The following is a 25,263-nucleotide window of genomic DNA, read 5'->3' on the forward strand; positions in this document are numbered from 1 at the left end:
ATAATTAATTATAATATACCATTATTATTGTTATTATTATTATTTCAGAGAATTAAGTTAATATATATATATATATATATATATATATATATATATATATATATATATATATATATATATATATATATATATATATATATATATATATATATACGCAATGTGTATAATATGTGTGAATAATGTGTGTGTGTGTATATATATATATATATATATATATATATATAAAACATATATATGTTTGTTATATACACATCACAAATTAATTTTATATATATAGTGCTCAGCGTAAATGAGTACACGCCCTTTGAAAAGTAACATTTTAAACAATATCTCAGTGAACACAAAAACAATTTCCAAAATGTTGACAAGACTAAGTTTAATATAACATCTGTATAACTTATAAAATGAAAGTAAGGTTAATAATATAACTTAGAGAACAAAATTTTCAGTTTTACTCAAATTAGGGTGATGCAAAAATGAGTACACCCCACTGAGAGTCTCTGGAACAAAGCTAAATTTTAGACTACAAATGTCTAATTTAACAAGAATTCAACCACAGGTGAGTCGAATTATTCATTACACAGGTGTCCAGCAGACAGTTGAATATAAAAGGGTGTTAAAACCCCTTCCCATTTCATGCTGTCAGCAATGGCACCACATGGAAGAGAACTATCACAAGACCTGAGAAAGAAAATAATTTCTTTACACCAGAAAGGTGAAGGCTACAAGAAGATCAGCAAAGCTTTACTTATTAGTCAGAATACTGTAGCAAAAGTGGTACAAAAATTTCAAAACTGCATGGTGTCGCAAAGGTGAGGAATACAAAGAAAAAAGCATGGTGCCTACAGTGAAACATGGTGGTGTTAGTGTCCTTATGTGGGGCTGCATGAGTGCTGCTGGTGTCGGGGAGCTGCATTTTATTGATTCCCAGATGTACTGCTCTATACTGAAAGAGATGCTACCATGGTCGTCGTGCACTTTTCCAACATGACAATGATCCTAAACACACATCTAAGGCCACTGTTGGATTTCTGAAGAAGAACATGGAGAAAGTGATTCAGTGGCTCCTGATCTGAACCCAATCGAACACCTATGGGGAATTCTGAAGAGACCAGTTGAGCATCACTCTCCATCCAGCATCCAGTCTCTAAAGAGGTCATTCTTGAAGAATGGAAAAAGATAGATGTTGCAAAATGTCGCCAACTTGTTCATTTCATGCCTAGAAGACTTGGTGCTGTCATTAAAAATCATGGAGGCCATCCAAAGTACTAGATGTAGTAGTTTTTGTTGTGGGGTGTACTCATTTTTGCATCACCCTAATTTGAGGAAAACTGAAAATTTTGTTCTCTAAGTTACATTATTAACCTTACTTTCATGTTATAAGTTAAACAGATGTTATATTAAACTTAGTCTTGTCAACATTTTGGAAATTGTTTTTTTTTTTAAATGTTACTTTTCAAAGGGGGTGTACTCATTTACGCTGAGCACTATATAAATAAATAAAAAAAATATATATATATATATATATATATATATATATATATATATATATATATATATATATATATATATATATATATATATATATATATATATATAAAGGTGTATATATAATTCAATTGCAATGTATATAACAAACGTATATGTTATATACACACATATATACTTGTACACATTACATATATATAATAATAACTTAATTCATATATATATATAACACAATGAATTAAAGTGAAATTTTAAAGTAGAAAAACTGAAAAAGTATTTTTGTAAAACATACTAATCTTTGTTTTCTTTACAACTTCGAACAAGGAATAAACTTTTTCTAGAAGTATGCTTTTTTAAGAAAAGTACAAATTGGGTGAGAAAAATAAACAAACTCAAGATACATTCTGTGAAAAAAAAAAACATTAATATCATGTAATTTTGTTTCTCATGTAATTGTATCTTATTTTAAGGATGTTTCAGTGTTTTTACTGGAAAACAACAGGGTAACTGTTCTTTTTAAAAGGTGAGGCAATGTGAACTATAATTTCCTTCCACTGGTCTTTTTAGAGCTGCAATTTCTAGGTCACACGGGAAAAAACATGCGTTCCTCTCTGAAGAAGTGGGCATTCTCTACACCTGGGACTGACTGGAGACACCGGCTGGAGCCAGCAGAAATCGGCTGCCTTTCCTCACAGCACTGTGCACTGCTTCTCATCTCGCTAATGACAGGGTAACGAGCAGCCAACTATTTCCAAAGCAAAGATGAGCAGAGGGAAAGGGGGGAGCAAAGCGGCGTCTTCACTCTCTAAACAGCTTTGGCCCCCATTTGGCAGCATACCAGCATGACCGTTCTCAGTGTTTTCAAGTGCTGAAGACTCCCAGATGAAAAAAAGGGAGTATGGTTATCAGTCTGGGGGACTGTTATTCTACGCTCTTAAAAATAAAGGTTCTTTATTGGCATTGATGGTCCCATGAAGAACCTTTTACATCCATGAAACCTTTAAAATGCACAAAAGGTTCTTTAGATGTTTAAAATGCTCTTCACACTAAAAAAAAAAAAAAAGTTCCTGTTACAGGGTTAGTTCACCCAAAAATAAAAATTACCCATGATTTACTCATCCTCAAAACATCCTAGGTGTATATGACTTCCTTCTTTCAGCCAAACACAATCAGGGATATATTAAAAATATCCAGGCTCTTCCAAGATTTATAATGGGAGTGAATAGTAGCTGAGATTTTGAAGATCTATCTACCCCAAGTTATCCATACGGCTCCAGGGGGTTAATGAAGGCCTTCTGAAGTGAACCAATGTGTTTTTGTAAGAAAAATATCCATAATTTTAACCTTACAAACTTTATAAACAAGACAACCGAGTTCAGGCGTATGATGTAGGATGGATTTTGGATTTAAGAAACTTTATTTTAAGAGTGTAAGCTTAAAGAAAGATCAATAAAGGTGCACTAGTTTAATTCAAAAGGTGTTTTAATTGACATGCTTTCCACCTGACTTTGACCTGGATAAAGACTACTCTGAGAGCTATTCCTCTTATGACTTATAAGAGTTATATCCATCTCAGCCAAACAACATTTATTCATAAACAGGAAATCATTAAAAAAGTATATAAATTTGCATATGGACAACAAAGAGAAGGACCTGATGGGTTTGCCATAGCTTAAAGTTATAGATTTTAAAGTTTAAAAATCATATCACGGTGAGAACATTAGTCGGGTTAGAGGTTTCAAAATAATATCTGAGGTACATTTTTCCATTCTTTTTAAAAAAATTCTTATTGTATACAAATGTATTTTATATTAAGTGTCTTTAACTGCTACTCTGTGAAAAATAATTGTTGGTTTAAGTAAGTTACCTGGTTGCCTTAACATTTTGAGTTCATTGAAATTAAAAATTTGAGTTAATACAATGAAGGCGACTGATTTAACCAACAGAAACTCAAAATATTATGTCATCTAAACCACATTAATTATCATTAAAAAGTTGATTTGACAAAAAAAAAAAAATGTGATAACTAATCATGAAAATATTTTTTACAGTGCATGTACTAACATTTGAACTAATAATTTAATACAATGCACATATTGTATACACACGTTTTTACATTGTACTTATTATTTAAAAATACCTGCATCAATTTCTGTAATTTCATCTATAATTACACTGTTATTATTGGATATACAATTTACACCTTTAATTGCTCATCTTCAATCAGTTTTTCAGTTGATCTAAATATTAACTTCTTTACAGTAATTAACCCTTCATCTTTAATAATCATCATAATAAGTTTTATTTATAAAGTTTAAGCTCAAGATCTTTTCTAATGTTTCCACGAATCAAAACCAGCAAGTGACATTGTTGCACACACACACACACACAAAACCAAACACACACAGAGCACATATACAGACAAGTTCTTACCTGAAAACATAGCACTTATAACTTCACAACTGTTTATCTTCTCCTTTTCACTCCAACGCTTTCCACAGAAACTGTCTAATTGACAAAAGTCCCGATGGCAATCCTCACCCCTGCAAAGAGATGGGAGAAGTGGAGGAGGAGGATTGTGTTCTGTGGAAACTCGGAGGAGGGAGGTGGGATTGTCCAGCTCCGGAGGCTTTTAGGGAGGAGTGAGGCTGGGTATGAAGAGAGAAAAAAATGCAGAGGCAATCAGAGAAAAGAGGCAAACACAAACACAAGAGATCAAAGAAAAGCAATCTACGCTCTGACCGCACCACACCATTAGATAATGACAGATTGAGGGGATCTTCCATCAAAGGGTGTCTAGATGACGCCATTTGAAAAAAAAAATAGCATGTTTGTTCACAAAGAACTGTGAAATCATTTTCTAAGTGTCTCTAAATGGGCAGCTGGCAAATAATATGGGCCAAACTTCAAAATAACACAAAACAAAACTATAAATTTTAGGTAACGTGACACTATTTTTTAAGATTCAAGTTTTTATTTGTCACATACATAAAAGTAGTGGATTATGTTGACGAAATACTTCCAAGGCACTCATGTGGTAAGGTAAAAAGCCTTTAATGAACTGGACTTTAATCATGTGTGTCCTGAAGAAGGCTGTTTTGCCAAAATGCGCAGATCCATTTTCATGTATTCTTCAAAAAGTTTACGCTGTATGTCCTACGCCTTCCCTATTCTACTTACGTAAAAAAAAATGTAACTGGCACTGTGTTCGTTCCATAAGTAGAATAGGGAAGGCGTAGGAAGTACAGTGTAAGCTTTTTGAAGAATACAAAAATGTGGTTTTGGTGGAAGCACTTGGAAGGCGATCATTTGTTTATACAAAACATATACATTTAAATTTTTTTTCGAAAATGACCAATCGTTTTGCTAGATAAGACCCTTATTCCTCGTCTGGTATCGTTTAAAGCCCTTTGAAGCTGCACTGAAACTGTAATTTTGACCTTCAACCGTTTGGAAGCCATTGAAGTCCACTATATGGAGAATGATCCTGGAATGGTTTTAGCAAAAACCTTAATTTCTTTTCGACTGAAGAAAGAAAGACATGAACATCTTGGATGACATAATTATCAGGAAATTTTCATTCTGAAGTGAACTAATCCTTTAAAATAAAGAGTAACTGAACTTGTTTTAAAAACATTTTAGATGATTTTAGAGTCTCACAAATCCTGTTCATTTTGGGTCCCACTGCATTTGGTTATTTATTAACATCAAGATATAACAAGACTAATTTAATTCTAGTAGAACAATGTCCAAATGACATTCTGTCACACAGTAACCATCAGTGTCTTCTGCACTGTGACCTTTGACCTTACAATCAACGTTAATCTCTCGTCTAAGTGTATAGTCTCAGAGATCTTTTACTAAAACATTCCTTCTCTGTGTGTTCACAATAGCTTGCAGCGGTTACTGTAGCTCTGAATAGCATAATAGCTCTGAAGACTAAATAGACAGAACAGCGGTAAGTTGTTTAACTGGACCTCCTCACAGACTTCACATGTACGATTATCAACACTTTTCTCTTGAAATTGTTTCAAGAAGTGAGTCCAGGTCCCCTTATTTACTGATAAGTAGACGACTATCTACTTTTCAGTTGTATAACACTCACTTTGTGTTAAACTACATCAAGATGTACATTTTGTTTGCAGCTACAGTCTATGAGGAGGATTACAGAGGCAAAGGGTCACAAAGAAATATAATCATTTTAAAATAATACTCAAGGTTTCAAAGTTTACCAGCGCAATTAATCTGTGTTTATTGTCATAGTGAGTGTGAAAAGACAGGAACAAGTCAACAAACACTTTTCTATGTTTCCTCTCAGTCAAGTTACCATGACTGCACAGTTTTGAATACATAGAACTAAACTAATCACTCCTAAGTCTCTTCTCATAAAACAGTTTAATTGAAGTTTGTGGGAAAAGTCAACCATTTCATGTGGAGAACCTCAATAGCATGTCTCCAAAGTCAAGAAATGTAATTCTTTTCATAAAAAGAGTGTATAAATAAGCAAAATCCAAACAGCAGGATATGATTGAAGTCACTTCAGCTGTTTACAGTATCTTCACTTCCGATCTAATGTTATGGAGCCAAGCAGAGTCTAGATTTAAATCTCACACTGTAAAAAAGTTTTCTTTCTCAGTATTTTTGTCTTGTTTTCCATTACAAATATCTAAAAATTCTTAAATCAAGATACATTTACTTGAGAGGTAAAATTAAAAGATAAAATAAGAATAAATATCTGCCAGATTAGTGGGGTCAGAAAAACAAACTTGATTCAAAGAGAAAACAAGATTATTTTTCTTACCTCACAGGCAGAATTTGTTCATGTTTTAACCATAAACTCACTTAATTTTGATCAATATTTCAAAAAACAAGAGAGTCATTCTGCTTCTCAAGTAAATGTATCTTGATTTCAGGTCATTCTCAGGAATATCAGAAAATAGTGCCATTTGTACCAAAATCGCGTTGTCAAAAAGACTTTTGTGGTCAGTCTCTCAATAGGGTTAGTTTACCCCAAAATGAAAATTCTGTCATTAATTACTCACCCTCGTGTCGTTCCACATCCGTATGACTTTTGAACAAAAATGAAGATATTTTTTGATTAAATCCAAGAGCTTTCAGTCCCTCCATTGGGAGCAACTCAATCTACACATTCTAGAAAGGTAGTAAAGACATCATTGAAGTACTCCATGTGACTCCAGTGGTTTAACCTCAATTTTATGATGCGACGCGAGTGCTTTGTTTGCACAAAAAACATAATTTACCACTTTATTTACAAAATAACATTATCCAAGCATGTTCACGCAACAATATCAGCTCTCGCGTGAACACAAAACGCATGTTGCAGATCAGTATTTTCGTAAATGTGGTAAATTGTGCGTTTTTTTTGCAAAGACAGCACTTGTGTCACTTCATAAAATTGAGGTTAAACCTCTGCAGTCACATGGAGAACTTCAATTATGTCATTCCTACCTTTCTGGACCTTGAAATTGGTAATTGCGTTGGATCTCTATGGAGGGACAGAAAGTTCTCAGATTTCATTAAAAACATCATTTATGTTTTGAAGATAAAGAAGGTCTTACGGATGTGGAACAACACGAGGGTGAGTAATTAATGACAGAACTTTCATTTTTGGATGAACTAATCCTTTAATTAAACAAAAATCCATCCATGTGTTTTTAAAAATAACTTGAAATTAAATAATAATGACGTCTATTGCTAAATTATTACCCACAACTTTCAAAATGATCCTGAGCAAGGTTTCAAAATGAATCTCAAGGTTACAATGAAGAACTTGCACTTGATACTTTGTTTGTGCCAAGAATGCAAAAGTTAATGAACATAGAGAGACGAGCACTATCCGCTTACGCTGAGAAAAGCTCAAATAGTTGAAAAGATCCCTTGATTCAAGTAAGTGAAAGGAACTGAAGCCTCAAACCAAAACAAGCCTGTTCACTTTGCAGCACTTCCACGAAAACTGAGAGCACAATGCCTGTCAAATGGAGTGTGACATTCCTGGGTTTTCTGTGGGAAAGCAGTAATTGCTTTTTTCAGTGTTTGGCTGTTGGTTGCATGGGCTTTGAATCCTACCCACCCACTAATGATTGAGCGTGATTCTGCTGTGCCCACTGCTTCCTGACCGAGCTGTGTCGGAGAATCAGGGTTCGGCTTTCTTCAGTGAATCTGTCAGTGCTTTCTTTTTTTGCAGAATGAGGTTTTCAGCATTATTTTTATGCTTCCTAATTGGTCTTTTAGGACTAGGAGGGATTCACGGTTTGGCGTTAATGGAAGATGAGGGGGAGGAACCGGAGGATAGAGACCTGAGCAAAGCTATTTTGGAGATGCTGCACATAAATAAACTGTCAGCACCTCAGCAAGCAAAGCCACACCCCTACATGAAGCACGTTTACCAGTCCTTGGATACACAGGCAAGAGACCTGAGTGGATCAGATGGAACTCTTGTGCAGAGTTTCCGGAGCATTGAAGGTAAAGTAGAACATTTATTTTAATTCAAAATAAATAATAAAATATTAAACTAAATATTAAAATTGATATATATATATATATATATATATATATATATATATATATATATATATATATATATATATATATATATATATATATATATATATATATAAACCATTTATTATTGCCAATTAATTTCTGTTTATTTGAGCTTTCTTTAAACCTTAAAGGATTAGTTCACTTTCAAATTAAAATTTCCTGATAATTTACTCACCCCCATGTCATCCAATATGTTCATGTCTTTCTTTCTTCAGTCGAAAAGAAATTAAGGTTTTTGATGAAAACATTCCAGGATTTTTCTCCATATAGTGGACTTCAATGGAGTCCAGATGGTTGAAGGTCAAAATTGCAGTTTCAGTGCAGCTTCAAAGCGTTCTACACAATCCCACATGAGGAATACGAGTTTTATCTAGAGAAACCATCGCTCATTTTCTAATTTTTTTTTATTTTTTTTATTATATACGTTTTAACAATAAATGCTCATCTTGAACTAGCTCTCTTCTTCTTCTTCTTCTCTATTAGAATTCCGGCAGTGTAGACACTGCTAAGTGTATTACTGCCCTCCACAGGTCAAAGTTTGGACTAATTGTTATATACTTGCACTAGCATATTGTATATGACAATTTAGTTCAGACTTTGACCTGTGGAGGGCAGTAATACACTTAGCAGTGTCTACACTGCTGGAATTCTAATAGAGAAGAAGAAGAGAGCTAGTTCAAGATGAGCATTTATGGTTAAAACATAATTATTATTAGTTTTTATTTTTTTAGAAAATGAGCGATGGTTTCTCTAGATGAGACCCTTATTTCTCATCTGGGATTGCTGTAAACTGTAATTTTGACCTTCAACCGTTTGGGCTCCATTGAAGTCCAATATATGGAGAAAAATCCTGGAGTGTTTTCAACAAAAACCTTAGTTTCTTTTCGACTGAAGAAAGAAAGTCATGAACATCTTGGATGACACAGGGGTGAGTAAATTATCAGGAAATTTTTATTTGAAAGTGAACTAATCCTTTAAAAATATGAATGTTGTACTGTGGGGTCAGAAAATGTAACTATCAAAAATATATCAGTTTTGCATTATTTTCCAATTTAATTTATACAACAGTTAGTTCTGGTTCTTATCTAATCTTGGCTAAGAGCTTTTTCCAGCCATGAGATATTCTACTAATATCACACGGAAACTGTTTCACAATTTGTATAACTCTACTCGTTTCTGCCGGATCTATACTGGCAGCATTTCTCAAAGTGAGCGTCAATGGCGGAGGAGCAAACTCACTATAATTTTAGCAAAGATAGCAAAGTAGTAGCAAAGACTTTTATATTGAAAGGGACTGAAACAAGGTTGTAAACAATGACATTATTTTTAATTTAAACAACACCTTATAAGACGCAACCGAAAAATACATTGATTAGCGCTGTCATGGGAAATCCCCTTAGATGACCCAGATGAAAGTGAGGTCTAGGGGGGTGATTGTAATGGAAGCAAGCTAGTAAGACGCATTCTTTCGTTGCTAGTTCTAAAGTGGTGTTTTACAATTATGGACTTATCTGAGATTTGAATCTGTGGCGGAAGGAATTATTTCCACACAAAATAAAGCAATAAGCCCTAAGAAGCCGTGGTTAGAACAGCTAAGGGGAGTTGTTAAATTGAAACTAAAACAGCTGAAACCCCTTTAGCTGTTTTAATAGCTTCATGTCGGGTGGTTCTTTGCCTCAAAGTCATGCAATTAAATTGATGAATGCACAGCTAGCCGTGGATTATCCTTTAAATAATACGCTGTTCCTCTTCTTCTCCTGAATCAGTTTCTGGTTCAAACATATATGGCTGAATTAAACCAATATTTCCACTTGCCATTGTGGATCAGGTATTCTGAGCTTGTGTGATTGAGTGGAGGCAGGGACTAATTTGCATATTCATGGCTCCATGTATATTAAATGAAGGAAGGGTGTGTTAAATTTAAGCTATTTTAAGGCATGAAGACATCATTTCCACAGGAAACAATGTTTAAATACGTCATTGTGATTTTTAAAGATAATTTTTATGGGATACAATTATCAACTGCTGGGAGACAGATGTTACCATTTCTTTCTCTGTAGTTTAACCCTTTTTTTACACTTCCCTGAAGACATGTTGATGCATAAGAAGGTTTGACAATCTTTGCAGTTATTTAAATACAACTAACAAATTGTATTATAAAAAAGGTATAAAATAAATTCTGTTGCTATTTTCAACCCAAAGACCCTTAAAGGAACACTCCACTTTTTTTGAAAATAGGCTCATTTTCCAACTCTATAGAGTTAAACAGTTGAGTTTTACCGTTTTCGAATCCATTCAGCCGATCTCCGGTTCTGGCGGTACCACTTTTAGCATAGCTTAGCATAGTTCATTGAATCTGATTAGACCGTTAGCATCTCGTTCAAAAATGACCAAAGAGTTTCGATATTTTTCCTATTTAAAACTTGACTGTTCTGTAGTTACATAGTGTACTAAGACCGACGGAAAATTAAAAGTTGTGATTTTCTAGGCCGATATGGGTAGAAACTATACTCTCATTCCGGCGTAATAATCAAGGAACTTTACTGCCGTTCCATGAGCACAGTAGGTGCAATGATATCATGCAGCATCTCTCACAAACGTCTCCATGGTTACAAGGCACGCTCCGTGTGCAAAGTCACTGCGTAATATCATTGCGCCTGCTGAAGCCATGGTACGGCAGCAAAGTTCCTTGATTATTACGCCAGAATGAGAGTATAGTTCCTAGCCATATCGGCCTAGAAAATCACAACTTTTAATTTTCCGTCGGTCTTAGTACACGATTTAACTACAGAAGAGTCAAGTATTAAATAGGAAAAATACTGAAACTCTTTGGTCATTTTTGAGCGAGATGCTAACAGTCTAATCAGATTTAATGAACTATGCTAAGATACAGTGGCATGAAAAAGTATGTGAAACTCTTGCAGAATCTGTGAAAATGAGAATTATTTTAATAAAATAAGAGGGATAATAAAAAATTCATGTTATTTTTTTAGTACTGTCCTGAGTAAGATATTTTACATAAAAGATGTTTGCATTTAGTTCACAAGACAAAACAATAGCTGAATTTATTAAAATAACCCCATTCATGAGTATGTGAACCATTGATTCTCAATACTGTGTGTGGTTACCTGATGATCCACGACTGTTTTTATGTTTTGTGATGGTTGTTCATGAGTCTCTTGTTTGTCCTGAGCAGTTAAACTGAGCTCTGTTCTTCAGAAAAATCCTCCAGCTCCTGCAGATTCATCAGTTTTCAAACATTTTTGCATATTTGAACCCTTTCCAGCAGTGACTGTATGATTTTGAGATTCATCTTTTCACATGGAGGACAACTGGGGGACTCAAACTCAACTATTAAAAAAGGTTCAAACATTCACTGATGCTCCAGAAGGAAACACGAGGCATTAAGAGCCGGGGGATGAAAACTTTTGAATTCAAATATCAAGGTAAATTGTACTTAATTTTTCTGCGGGGAAACATGCAAGTATCTTCTGTTGCTTCCGAAGGGCAGTACTAAATGAAAAACAATGATATTTAAACAAAATAAGAAAAATTGTGACATCTTCATCTTGTTCAAAAGTTTTCATCCCCCGGCTCTTAATGCATCGTGTTTCCTTCTGGAGCATCAGTGAATGTTTGAACCTTTTTTAATAGTTGAGTTTGAGTCCCATAATTATCCTCAGTATGAAAACACAGATCTCAAAATCATACAGTCACTGGAAAGGGTTCAAATATGCAAAAATGCTTGAAAACTGATGAATCTGCAGGAGCTGGAGGATTTTTCTGAAGAACAGAGCTCAGTTTAACTGTCAGGACAAACAAGATACTCATGAATCACCATCACAAAACATAAAAACAGTCGTGGATCATCAGGTAACCACACACAGTATTGAGAATCAATGTTTCACATACTCATGAATGGGGTTATTTTAATAAATTCAGCTATTGTTTTGTCTTGTGAACTAAATGCAAACATCTTTTATGTAAAATATCTTACTCAGGACAGTACTAAACAAAAAATAACATGCATTTTTTATTATCCCTCTTATTTTATTAAAATAATTCTCATTTTCACAGATTCTGCAAGGGGTTCACATACTTTTTCATGCCACTGTATGCTAAAAGTGGTACCGCCAGACCCGGAGATCGGCTGAATGGATTAGAAAATGGCAAAACTCAACTTTAACTTTAGGGGAGTTGGAAAATGAGCCTATTTTCATAAAAATTGGAGTGTTCCTTTAAAAGATGCTTTTTCCCCCCCACATAAGATGAAAAGTATGGCACTGCAGGATGGATCTGGTTCAACATGTCCCAGCTGAGTCCCTTCATGAGGGTTGCAGAGCTGGTCCTGCTGAGGAAGACTCTTCATCACAAGCCGCTTAGTGTGATGGTCACAGTCCATAGTCTTTTACCAGGAAGAGATAATCTGAGCATTAGTGGCCCTCTTGTGGAGCACTTATTGAGTCTGGACCGGGTGCCTCCAACAGGCTATGACGTTTTTGACGTGACAGCTGCAATAACCCAGCCACCACGCCACTCAGATATCTTGGGTTTCCAGCTTCGCTTTGGGGATGAGAGCGGCAGCTTGGTTCTCCACGAAGCCCTCACTCAGAGCCTCTACTGCTTGAATGGCAGCTCTCTCAGCCAGCCGCTCTTAGTGGTCTACAGGAGCAAATCAATGGAGCTACAGCAGAGGGCTTCAGGAGCAAGTTCAGAGCACAGGAACAGGCAGAGCTGCATGGTCAGCTCAGAATATGAGAGACATTTGAGACATGGGAGGCATGTAGCTGCATGCAAACTGTATGTACATCATGTCAACCTTCATACGAGCAAGTTGAGTCAATGGATACTGCAGCCATCCAGTTTCAACATAAGTATTTGTAGGTATGAGCCTGTCTCTGTGTAATATATCACTATTATGAGTAAGGGGGCTTGACAATATGTAAAAGTTTAAGAATGTGCCATTGAAATCGATTACAGTGCTAACCAAATATTAAAAAGTGTTTAATTTCCCTTGTGAAAAATAGGTACACCTAATTGTATGTAATGTGCACATGTAGTGTACTTTAAATCTTAAAGGTATATTTAAAAAAAAAACTGTATTTGCAGATAATAAAATAATAAACTTTTAATGATTGTTTCTGAACACACTTTAGTACACTTTTAAAAAAGTATGCTTTGTAATAATGTCAAATTATAAGTTTTACTTTAAAATACATTTTAATTCATGTTTTAATCTTTTATCATGCTTTAAATATGTACACTTATTTTAATGTGTTGACTAACGTACTAAAGTGCATGAAAAGTAATTGGTTATAATTTTATCTGTAGTCTTATTCAATATTACATTTAAAGTTGATAGATTTTACATTAATTAAATTGCAAGTTCATCAAATATATTTAAATATGTAAAAGTTTCAACAGAAATGACATTTAAGTACATTTATAGTACATTAAGCGGTGCACTTCAATATTTCAAAGACAATAGAATTATAAAATTTGTATAAAAATATAATTAAAAGATTAGTTCACCCAAAAATCTGAGAGATTTCTGTCCCTCCATTGACAGCTACGCAACTACCACTTTGTTGCTTCAAAAAGTTCATAAAGAGATCGTAAAACTAATCCATATGAATTGAGTGGTTTAATCCAAATTTTCTGAAAAGACATGATCGGTTTATATGTTGAACAGATTTAATTTAGGCTTTTATTCACATATAAACATTGATCAGTGAACTTAAACCCAACCATACATGCTTGACGCGTGATAACAAACCTCATTGTAACACATGAGAATGAACCTCATTGGTTCTCACACATCAAGCAAGCATGCTTGAGCTTCTGTTTACCATATTTGATAAGCTCTGTGTTCATTAAACATTGTTTATATATGAATAAAATCCTAAATTACGTTTCTCGGGCTGTCAATGGAGGGACAGAAATCTCTCAGATTCCATTAAAATATCTTCATTTGTGTGTTGAAGATGAACAAAAGCCTAAATGATGAAAAGTTTCTTTTGTGGGGTGAACCCTTCAAGTCCTGCTTAAGTGGGTCAAAAAACTATGAGTTCAACTAATTGCATTTAGGTCTAATATAAATGTATACTAATACATTTTCATTCAAATGTAAATATCATGTAATTAAGTGTCCGAAAGCAGTATTAATTTCGCACTTAAGTAGGCTATAGCTTATAAGTAGCTACTCTTTTAAAAAGTATGCTAAAGTTAAGTTTTTTCATAAGGGTTCCCCTCAATGTCTATGGCAGTGTTGTTGAGGGGTAACTACAATTAGCGATGCCACTAAATAAACTACATTTTAGCATAATGATAGTTCAGCTGTTTTTTAAAAGTAAAAGCAATGAGCTACTGAGAGAATATTTAAAGCTCACCTAAAAGATGTGAATGACAGTCCGATTCTTTCTGGTCAATCAGCTGATTCTAAACGGTCCTCCTCAGTACGGAAAGTCCGATTCTTTCTAGTGAATCGCTTGGTCGTAAAAGGGACTCTCCACTCTCGTAGCCCTTGGAAAGTCCGATTCGTTCCAATGAATCATTCATGCTGTCGGTTCATTTAGGCCTTAATACGATTCACCTAATCAAGTCCCTCTAATGTACGCCTATTACTTTGTCGTCTCGGTTATACTGTAATGCTTTGTTGTAAGTAGTAGCAATATATTTACGTGTTAATTTTTAAAAACACTTGTTTAATTAGTCTACTTCAGTTTTGTATCGAATACTTTAAAGGGTTAGTTCACCCAAAAATGAAAATTCTGTCATTTTTTACTTACCCTCATGCCGTTCCACACCCGTAAGACCTTCGTTAATCTTCAGAACACAAATTAAGATATTTTAGTTAAAATCCGATAGCTCTGTGAGGCCTCCATAGGGAGCAATGGACACTTCCTCTCTCAAGATTCATAAAGGTACTAAAAACATATAAATCGGTTCATGTGAGTAGTGGTTCAATATTAACATTATAAAGCGACGAGAATATTTTTGGAGCGCCAAAAATACAAAATAACGACTTATTTAGTGATGGTTGATTTCAAAACACTGCTTCAGGAAGATTCGGAGCACAAATGAATCAGTGTGTCAAATCCATGGTCAAATCTGCTGTTCAGAGCGCCAAAGTCATGTGATTTCAGCTGTTGGCAGTTTGACACATGATCTGAATCATGATTCGACACATTGATTCATTTGTGCTCCGAATCTTCCTGAAGCAGGGTTTTGAAACATCACTAAATAAGTTGTTATTTTGTTTTTTGGCGCTCCAAAAATATTCTCGTCGCTTTATAATATTAATATTGAACCACTGTACTCACATGAACCGATTTAAATGTGTTTTTAGTACATTAATGGTTTTTGCGAGAGGAAGTGTTCATTGCTCCATATGGAGGCCTCATGGAGCCATCGGATTTCAACTAAAATATCTTAATTTGTGTTTGTGAAGATTAACGAAGGTCTTACGGGTGTGGAACGGCATGAGGGTAAGTAGGCTAACCCTTTAATAGTAGCTTCTCTTACTCAACACTAGTCTGGTTACAGCCCTAATGTTGAGCATAATTATTTATTGCATGATGTATTCCTTGTATGTGATTAATAACCAAATAATGATGTCCTTCCTTGTGTTGCCTTTTTAGAGGTACTTGTTTGAAAGAAATGTCTGCGTCATCCATGCCTGTTCAGAGACAAAGATCACACCACAGAGAAGATGATTTACCCCAAAGGTGCATTCAGTCCCTTATGCAGCTTTTTTATAGTTATTCATGAAAATTGTTTTGAATACACAGGTGTGACCTTCATAAACTGTCTTTATATATTTTCTAGATCAAACTGCACTCCTCAAGGGCTGTCATCTCTCATTGTGATGTACAGCAGTGACACCGCGGACATTATTATAAAGGAGCTAAAGGATGTCAGAGCAGAGAGATGTGTGTGCCAGCCAAATGCTCAATGAAAGGACTGCAAAAATCAAACACTGCCGTTTGTGAAGTATTTGAGAACATATGGTACGTCTCTAAGATGTCTGCTAAAGAGCGCTTAACATCTGTTGTGTACAAACATCTGATAAACGTCTTAGAAAAAGCAGTTTTGCATACACTCTAAATCATAAACATCTTAAAGACATTTTCTAAATGTTTATTTAACATCTGACAGGAAACATAAGAGATGTATTGCAGATGAGCAAATAAGAAATACATCTTGCAGATGTAAATGCAGACATCATATAGACGTCAGGTTGTAGGAAGAAGTATGTGAACCCTTGGATTTACCATGAATTTCTGCATTGGTCATAATATTTGATTTGAACATAGAAAAACATGGTATGCTTAAACTAATAGAAGTGATATAAATGGTATAAACATTCACAATGCAGAATCCAGCAGTTATCTCCACCAAATATTGCCTGTAATCATGGCTTATAAGTGCACAATGGTCATTTTCTCTTTACAAAACTGTTTCAGTTCATCAGTATTCTTAGGATGTCTGGTGCAAAACCTGAGCTCATGCCAAAGCATCTGGGTTCACAAACTTTTTTTCTGGAACTGTATTTATGCCTTTGAAAGAGAACAAAGTATATTTTGTTTAGCTCTTTTTTTGAGAACTACTTGATGAGAACATTGCAGGTGCACTTTTGGCCACAGGATGTCATAATAGAGCAAGAAAGCGTTATTTTCAACGTTCATGGAGCATCAATGTGCACTTATGTTGAAGAATGTCATGAGTTTCACGATATCTCTATGAATGAGTAATTATAAAAAAAACACCATATGTTTGCTCATTTTTCTGTTTGGACAGAAATGCCTTTGTAAACCTCCAATACTTATTCAGGACAATATCTCAAGGAAAGAATGTGAAACAAACAATCTGTTCTGGAATTTCCTTTCACATTTTTCTGTCAGCAGTTCCATTGGTTCCAGATTCAAACACAAAGTTTTAGTCAGTGTGAATGTTACACTTTATACTGTATGTAAACTGTGAGTAGAAGCCTCTTTTTATGTTCCATCAGATTTTTTTATGGTCATATAGGCCTACAGATAATATAGGCCTAATATAATATATATATATATATATATATTGTTTTATTTATTTTTATTTATCCTTTGTTTAAAGGGTTAGTTCACCCAAAAATGAAAATTCTGTCATTTATTACTCACCCTCATGTCGTTCTACACTCCTAAGACCTTCGTTCATCTTCGGAACACAAATTAAGATATTTTTTATGAAATCCAATGGCTCAGTGAGGTCAGCAATGACATTTCCTCTCTCAAGATCCATAAAGGTACTAAAAACATACTTAAATCATTTCATGTGAGTACAGTGGTTCAGAGTGTTATGAATCTTTTGTGTTGAATCAGTGATTCAGATCGTGCATCAGACCGCCAAACTGCTGAAATCAGGTGACTTTGGTGCTCCGAACCAGTGTTGCCTAGTCTGTGGTTTTCCTGCGGAATTGTTGTTTTTCATGGCCACGGGTTGAATCGACCCAACATAACGTGATATTTAGTCCCTGAAATACGAATTTTACCAGGGAAGCCGCACCAAAAACACTAATTTTACCCCCCGGGATGCGATTTTTACTGTGGGTCCCCCTGAAATGCCTTTGGGATAGTTTTAAAGAACAATTGGGTGGGTTTTGTTGTGAAAACCTGGCAACCCTGCTCCGAACCTCTGATTCAATTCGTAAAGCTCTGAAGCGAAGCAGTGTTTTGAAATCAGCCATCACTATATAAGTCGTTATTTTGTTATTGGCACACAAAAATATTATTTCATTCGTCGCTTTATAATATTAAGGTAAAAGCACTGAACTCACATGAACTGATTTAAATCTGTTTTTAGTACCTTTATGGATCTTGAGAGAGGAAGAAGGCTACCATTGCTGTCTATGCAGCCCCGATTTCATCAGAAATATCTTAATTTGTGTTCCGAAGATGAACGAAGGTCTCACGGGTGTAGAATGACATGAAGGTGAGTAATAAATGACATTATTTTTGGGCGAACTAAACCTTTAACCAGGAAGATCCCATTGAGATATTACAATCTCCTTCCAGAGAGTCAAGATGGCAGCACATAAAGTTTCAACAAAAATAACAATACTACTACAAATAAAGTCAGTCAGATCAAGAAAAACAATTACAGGTCTCCTTTAAAAACATACAATAATCTAATATAATAACGAAAAGCATACGCATTTTAGTTTAAACAGCAAATATTTATACAATATTTCAGTGTTCTCTGATGGAGTCATTCAGACAGCACTTATTTCATTGTTTAAAATGCAGTTTACGAAAATTGAGCGACACTGCACGGCGAAAACTACTTATGCGCGTGCTTGTGAGAGGAGGCGAATCGCGGTGGGGGAGGATTGAGGCGCAACCGAGACACAGCAGCTGATTGGTTACTTGTGCTGTCAATCAAAAGCAGCCATGTCAAGTGGGAAAAAAAAGCTATGTGAACTAATTGCAGTGAAGAAGGGGCCGTTATTTCGAGATATACAGTGTTGAAGTCAGCGGATTTGTTTATAAATGACAGTCGGCATTGTATCTAATTTAGCCGCTGTTGAAGGTGGTCAGCATTATGTTTCTTTTATGCGGGTAATAACATTACTGGGACAGTTTGACATCGATGTCCTAAGAACGGAATAATCAAACTGAACCTGCTTCGCGTTTTTTATGTGAGCCAGTAGTTTGTGCTGGAGAAAACGAGCCAATGATGTCAGGAAAGCATTACAAGGGTCAAGAAGTCAGCTGCTGCATTAAATATTTCATATTTGGATTTAACATAATATTTTGGGTAAGAGCTTTGTGTTTGCACCATCATTTCTTTGTTTATATGTCATTGTTTGTTGTCATTGCTTGTGAATGTGGGTCTGATATATGGGTATTTCGCTCTCGTGCGCAGGTCGTTTCCTTTGTTCGTTTGTTTGAAATGCGAGAAGCCGGTATATACTGTAAAAGACAGGCATAATTTGTCGATTAAATTAAGACCAATCGATTATTCTGCGCTGAGCAGGCAGCAGCAGCCCCTGGTTCTGTTTCGTGTTAATATAACTCATTTATATCGCTTCCAACCGTTTATTTCAGATGTGCATGATGACAGCAGCCGAGTGCGTACTACAGATAATCGGCTTTCTCTCTGTGAAGCAGTCGACCTTCCTAACAAAAATACGTTCTCATTAAGTTCTGAAAACGTTATTTCTGAATGTTTTCTGAACGTTCAAAACGTTTTTCTTGATTATGTTGCATTTTATTATAATGCAAACATAGGAACGTGACATGTTCTCTAAGCATTGTGGAAAAAGTAGTTGAATTTTTGACGAACATCCAACTAAAACGCTTCAGGAAAACAAAAAAACGTTCCCTGAACTATGTATAAGTAATGTTTTTGTGCTATAGTTTTGAGAACATTAACATAACGTTTGTTCATAACTGAGGGAACGTTAGCCAAAGTTCTGAGAACATTCCCTGTTTGCTAAGTTACTGTATGGAAGAACACATGGATCCAAATCCTGGATTGAATGCAATAAGTAGAGTGACAAGATAATTTAACTCTACAACTTTGTTTGAACATAATCCCCATGTTTATCTGCTTCAAATTATATAGTTATTGTTATTTCAAAATATACCATTTATCTCTAAAAACTGTTTGTGTGTGTGTGTGTGTGTGTGTATGTGTGTAATTGATCAAAATTATTTATTATGCCATCTTCAATATACCCCACCCCAACTTTCCACCATTAAAGGTGCAATATGAATATTTTAAGAGGATCTATTGACAGAAATGCAATATAATATATATAACTATATTTTCAGTGGTGTAGAATGAGCCATTTCTATACACCGCGGGTCCCTTTACATTTTAAGTCACCATTTTGCGGCGGCATGTTTCTACAGTAGCCCTAAACGGACAAACTGCTCTGCAGAGCGCGTTTGCTTGACTGGCGACTATCTGTTGTCTCAGACAATGACATATTTGTCCTGTGTTGGCCACCGTAGCTTCTCTATATTGCAATTCACAACCTCACCGGTAGATGCCGCTAAAATTTACACAATGCACCTTTAATTTTAAATATTTCAAATAGTAAACATATAAAACAAATTCCAAATGGTAAACATCTAAAAAATTATAATCAGTGTGTGAATTATCTAATGTCGTTTTAAAAGTAATTTAATTACTTTTTTAGGGGATTTTTAGGGGTGCAATCTGATGAGGTTTATCTTGAGTAACCAGAATTGTTACTTGGCTTTTGTAGACAAAACACATATGTTTTTGTCACATGTTTAATATATATATATATATATATATATATATATATATATATATATATAAATCAAGTGACAAATAATGCTTTGGCTATGACCTCAATTTTTAGTTCATGTTTACAGAAAATAAATGCCACGACTAATTTTTGTTATCTAACTTTTGTGGCCAATAAAATGCCACCAAATGTTGGTCACTAGCTATGTTTCCATCCACCTTTATGCACATTTTGGGATATCGTATAAAAATGCTGGGTGGAAACGCCAAGATGCGCATAAATACTTAAAATACGCATAAAAACAAGCTCAAATGATGCGGATACATTTTTTATCGGATAAGAAGACATGCAAAAACTATGCTGGAAACATTTACCGAATAAATCCCTCGATGCGCAACAAAAAACTCACATGACTTTGCCACTGGGTGTGATTGGATAACTGGACAACCAGTGGACCAATCGCCTTGCACAGCATCTCAAATGTTGATTTGGTTGTTTTGAAATTTCTGAGCCAAAATGACCTCCCAGAAGTGTCACATGACTGCGTTCCCAAACGACAGTAATCCGACCGCAAGAGATCAATGATGGCATTTATTGTTTTAATTTATGAAATTAGCCAACTGTGCAACAGTGCCATGGCTTCCCCGATTGCAGCAACTTCCATTTTTATTACATATATTTTGTGCCAATTTCCCAGGAAGTGGCGATTTTGTTTTCTTGAACACATGGGATGAAAACGCTGCTTTATTCACAAATTTGTTTATGCAATATTTCAATTTTGTGCATAGTTTCAATTTGCAACTTTGAATAGAAACAAAGCTGCTGTCCCATTTAATGTGAATCCCATACAAACTATGAGCTAAACATAAAATTCTGCACTTTTTTCCCAAAGTTCTGTTCTATAAAGAGTCACACATCTTTTATTGTCACCTCAGGAGGCTTTTATACCTGGTTAAATTGATGATGTTACAACTCAATCCGTGTTACAACACTCCTATAGCCTAAGATTTATTTTCACAAGATGGATCACTTTTCTCCCTTCACCTAGTTTTTACTAATTATCTGGGACGCTCGTCCTTTCACATGAGCTCTGGTGTTCAATAACGAGGGCGGTGTTATTGAGCGTTCACTGTGCTACTTTACAGAACTCATTTACAATTAACTATTTGCTACATTAGTTACTGCATGTTTACCGTTGGCTCATGACGTACCACTCTAAAACTGGACACAGAAGTCAGCATTTCCTGTTATGATCTCACCCAAGTAATGCTTGTTGTCTTTTCACATTCTTTATTTTGGTTTTTACATTGGGGGTTTTTGTGACGCAGCTTACATATTTTACTCATAATGAAAAATTGTCAGTGGACTGTAGTCTTGTACAGTTGATTTTGTTGGCACATGTTTGCAAACAGAAAAATAACATAAGTACAATACCATTGTGCTCCAGAGCTGGGTAGTTTTATTTAACTCAGCTATTGTGTAAAAATTACTAAATTGAACCCAAAATAGGTTGGAAATTAACAATTATTAATATGTTTAATAAATAAAAAACATTTAAGCTTAATAAATAATAATAATTAAATAATAAACATTACATTTCTTATTAATAAATGTTCACCTTTCAATTATTACTGTTGCCTCTTGTAATTATGTGTCTGTTTTTAATTTCCAAACTATTTTAGGTTCATTTTAAGCCAGCCATAGTTAGGTTAAATAAAACTGCCCAGTAGGTTGGTCAAACATTTAAAGGTGCCCTAGAACCAGTTTTTACAAAACGTAATATAAGTCTAAGGTGTCCTCTGAATGTGTCTGTGAAGTTTCAGCTCAAAATATCCCATAGATTTTTTTAAATTAATTTTTTAACTGCCTATTTTGGGGTATCATTAACTATGCACCGATTCAGGCTGCGGCCCCTTTAAATCGCACGCTCCCGGCTCTTGTCTCCGTGAATACAGTAAGAAACGATGGTAGCTTTAACCACATTTAACAGTACATTAGCAACATGCTAACGAAACATTTATAAAGACAATTTACAAATATCAGTTATTATCACTCCATCTGCCATTTTTCACTATTGTTCTTGCTTGCTTACCTAGTCTGATGATTCAGCTGTTCACAGATCCAGACGTTAATACTGGCTGCCCTTGTGTAATGCCCTGAACATGGGCTGGCATATGCAAATATTGGGGGCGTACATAATAATGATCCCGACTGTTACGTAACACTCAGTGTTATGTTGAGATTCGCCTGTTCTTCTGAGGTCTTTTAAAAAAATGAGATTTACACAAGAAGGATGAAACAATGGAGTTTGAGACTCACTGTATGTCATTTCCATGTACTGAACTCTTGTTATTCAACTGTGCCAAGATAAATTCAATTTTTGATTCTGGGGCACCTTTAACTCAAACACTGGGTTTGTCCATATTTAACCAAACTTGGGTTGATTTTTAGAGTGTAATATCAATGAAAGCAATAGCAATTTTACTTTAGCAAAAAATATTGCTCTCATCTCTGGACACTGTCTGAATAAATTTACAAATTGAAAGTGAGTCAGGCTCCACTAGCTTGTTCCTTAAGTCAAAGCACTCCTTTGTTTCTGCCTGACGTTTTTCTGGCATACTATACAGAATGTTTTCACTGAGGTGAATGTCATTTCCTTCAAGATGAATATGTTGGTCATGATGACATTAGGTGAACAAGAACTAAAAAGATTGTGTCCTTATGTGATGCTATGTCTTGCCTCAAGTGGATGAGGTGAAATAATATTATGTACTGCCCAAAGGTTTTATAGAATAGAAAAATAGAAATAGAAAAAATAAATCATTCCTGTGTATATGCAAGGTAGACAACAGTATTGTCTTCATTGTGATGTTTTTTTAATATTATTAAATTGCGTTTTATATTTAAAATCATTAATGCCGCTGTATTTCCTTAAATTCCATACATTTATGGATTTAATATATAATATATATATTAAAAATAATGCAAGCATGGTCTACATTGACTGTTGGCCATACATTGACCGGATTGGCTGGAGATGATCTTTACAGTAATCTTTTATAATTTTATCTCTAAAAGGGTGTGCAGAATAACCATTACGATTAAGCTTTCCTGGACAACTGGATGAAAGTGTTCATTGGGTGTTTGTCCTGGATGTATTTGTGAATCATTTCATTTTTTTTCAACCTGATGCTGATGTCATGCCTTTCAGACTACTTGCATTTAGAAAGCTTAAAGGGTTAGTTCACCCAAAAATGAAAATTCTGTCATTAGTTACTCACCCTCATGTCGTTCTTCACCCGTAAGACCTTTGTTCATCTTCTGGACACAAATTAAGTTTTTTTTTTGATCAAATCTGCTGGCTTAGTGAGGCCTGCATAGACAGAAAGATAATTAACACTTTCAAACGCCCAGAAAGTTACTAAACTTATTTAAAACAGTTAATGTGACAATATTTGTTCAACCTTAATATTATAAAGCGTTGAGAATAATTTTTGTGTGCCAAAAATAACAAAATAGCGACTTTATTCAACAATATCTAGTGAAGGGCGATTTCAAAACACTGCTTCATGAAGCTTCAAATCTTTACGAATCATTTGTTTCGATTCAGTGGTTCAGAGCACGTATCAAACTGCCAAAGTCACGTGAACTATTGAAGTTTCAAAACACTTATGACATAACCAAGCCTTGTTTAATGAAATCACGTGACTTTGGTGCTCTGAAACACTGATTCGAAACAAAAGATTTGTAAAGATTCAAATCTTCATGAAGCAGTGTTTTGAAATTGCCCTTCACTAGATATTGTGGAATAAAGTCACTATTTTGTTATTTTTGGAGCACAAAAAGTATTCTCGTCGCTTTATAATATTAAGGTTGAAACACTGTAGTAACATGAACTGATTTAAATATGTTTTTAGTAGCTTTCTGGGCATTGAAAAGGGATTGTCATTGCTGGCGATGCAGACCTCACTGAGCCATCGGATTTGATCAAAAATATCTTAATTTGTGTTCTGAAGATAAACGAAGGTCTTATGGGTGTGAAACGACATGAGGGTGAGTAATTAATGACAGAATTTTCATTTTTGGGTGAACGAACCCTTACATAAACACATGCAAACAGCTAAGAAGGAATATGCATTTTTCCAGTCTACAGAGACGTGGAAAATTGGGTGTGTACGCAGCTTTAATATCACAAACAACACCCTGTGATGCTGAAATAGCTGCATGTTTTTCCGGTTTGCTCCATTGTGCCATGAAAAGTTGGATGGAAATGAATGGAGCCTTTGTACACCACCCAACTTCTGCTTTTGGAATCAAGTCCAAGAAACTAAATTGTCCCTCATGCTTCACTTTTAAGATCTTCCTCTATTAGAAAATTAATCATTATATATTTTAAAATTCCTTAATTTACTAAATCAAAATTTGAAATTCCAATGAAACTAAAGTTGCAACAGAATTTTTCTTTCGTATTGTGACATACTTCCAAATTACGCATTAACGTACACATTAACGATTGGATTTTGAGATGTGGGTGGAGTCACCAGAGAGAAGTCTGATGTTTTCACTAGAAGATTAAGATTAGTTTTGATAAAATGTTATTAGGTCAAAAAAAAAAAAAAAATGCATTGATGAATTGTTCATGAGATCTAAAACATGCATTTAGAAAATAGTTTTCATGTCACCTTTAACAAGTACATTTTTTTTTATGTTTCAGAACTGCATTAAATATGAATTATTATACTGTAAAAGATATTTTCGAAGTTGCAAATAAAACTAAAATTATTAGAGCACTATTACTATTTCAGTCTTTCTACTTACTTTCACATTTAATTCAATGTTACTTGTCATTTCTTTGTCATATTTGTTCAATTTACTAGCAATTTGTGAGGGAAAGTTGTTTCAAAATAAACCCCACAACATTTTTTCCCCAATGTAGTACAATTGTACGTCAT

General features: G+C 34.8%; 3 protein-coding genes across 5 annotated transcripts in view; 2 read left to right on the forward strand and 1 right to left on the reverse strand.

Annotated features, from left to right (window-relative positions):
- frem1a (Fras1 related extracellular matrix 1a) overlaps window positions 1-4,020 on the reverse strand; it is a 51,316-nt gene extending 47,296 nt beyond the window's left edge. For both annotated transcript variants that reach the window (XM_067401378.1, XM_067401376.1), the window contains exon 1: window positions 3,922-4,020. The gene's annotated coding sequence lies outside the window, so the exon portion shown is untranslated. The remainder of the gene's footprint in view (window positions 1-3,921) is intronic.
- Window positions 4,021-7,694: 3,674 nt separating this feature from the next.
- On the forward strand, window positions 7,695-16,009 carry LOC137030241 (bone morphogenetic protein 7). The gene is made up of 4 exons (XM_067400431.1): window positions 7,695-7,971; window positions 12,321-12,936; window positions 15,693-15,779; window positions 15,880-16,009. The coding sequence occupies exons 1-4, from the start codon at window positions 7,695-7,697 to the stop codon at window positions 16,007-16,009; spliced, it is 1,110 nt and encodes a 369-aa protein (XP_067256532.1).
- Window positions 16,010-18,486: 2,477 nt separating this feature from the next.
- Window positions 18,487-25,263, forward strand: part of tspan5a (tetraspanin 5a) — a 29,084-nt gene continuing 22,307 nt past the window's right edge. For both annotated transcript variants that reach the window (XM_067400018.1, XM_067400017.1), the window contains exon 1: window positions 18,487-18,846. In XM_067400018.1, the coding sequence (XP_067256119.1) occupies window positions 18,763-18,846 (84 nt within the window). In that variant the 5' untranslated portion in view covers window positions 18,487-18,762. The remainder of the gene's footprint in view (window positions 18,847-25,263) is intronic.

Source organism: Chanodichthys erythropterus, chromosome 11 (assembly GCF_024489055.1).
Source record: "Chanodichthys erythropterus isolate Z2021 chromosome 11, ASM2448905v1, whole genome shotgun sequence".
Taxonomy (NCBI): domain Eukaryota; kingdom Metazoa; phylum Chordata; class Actinopteri; order Cypriniformes; family Xenocyprididae; genus Chanodichthys; species Chanodichthys erythropterus.

What these genes read in the sequence shown, in the direction of transcription:
- LOC137030241 (XM_067400431.1), top strand. Translation starts at nt 7,695, where the DNA reads ATGAGGTTTTCAGCATTATTTTTATGCTTCCTAATTGGTCTTTTAGGA. An exon ending in GAGTTTCCGGAGCATTGAAG is followed by an intron (nt 7,972 to 12,320) that starts GTAAAGTAGAAC and finishes CCCCCACATAAG; the next exon opens with ATGAAAAGTATGGCACTGCA. An exon ending in TTCAACATAAGTATTTGTAG is followed by an intron (nt 12,937 to 15,692) that starts GTATGAGCCTGT and finishes TTGCCTTTTTAG; the next exon opens with AGGTACTTGTTTGAAAGAAA.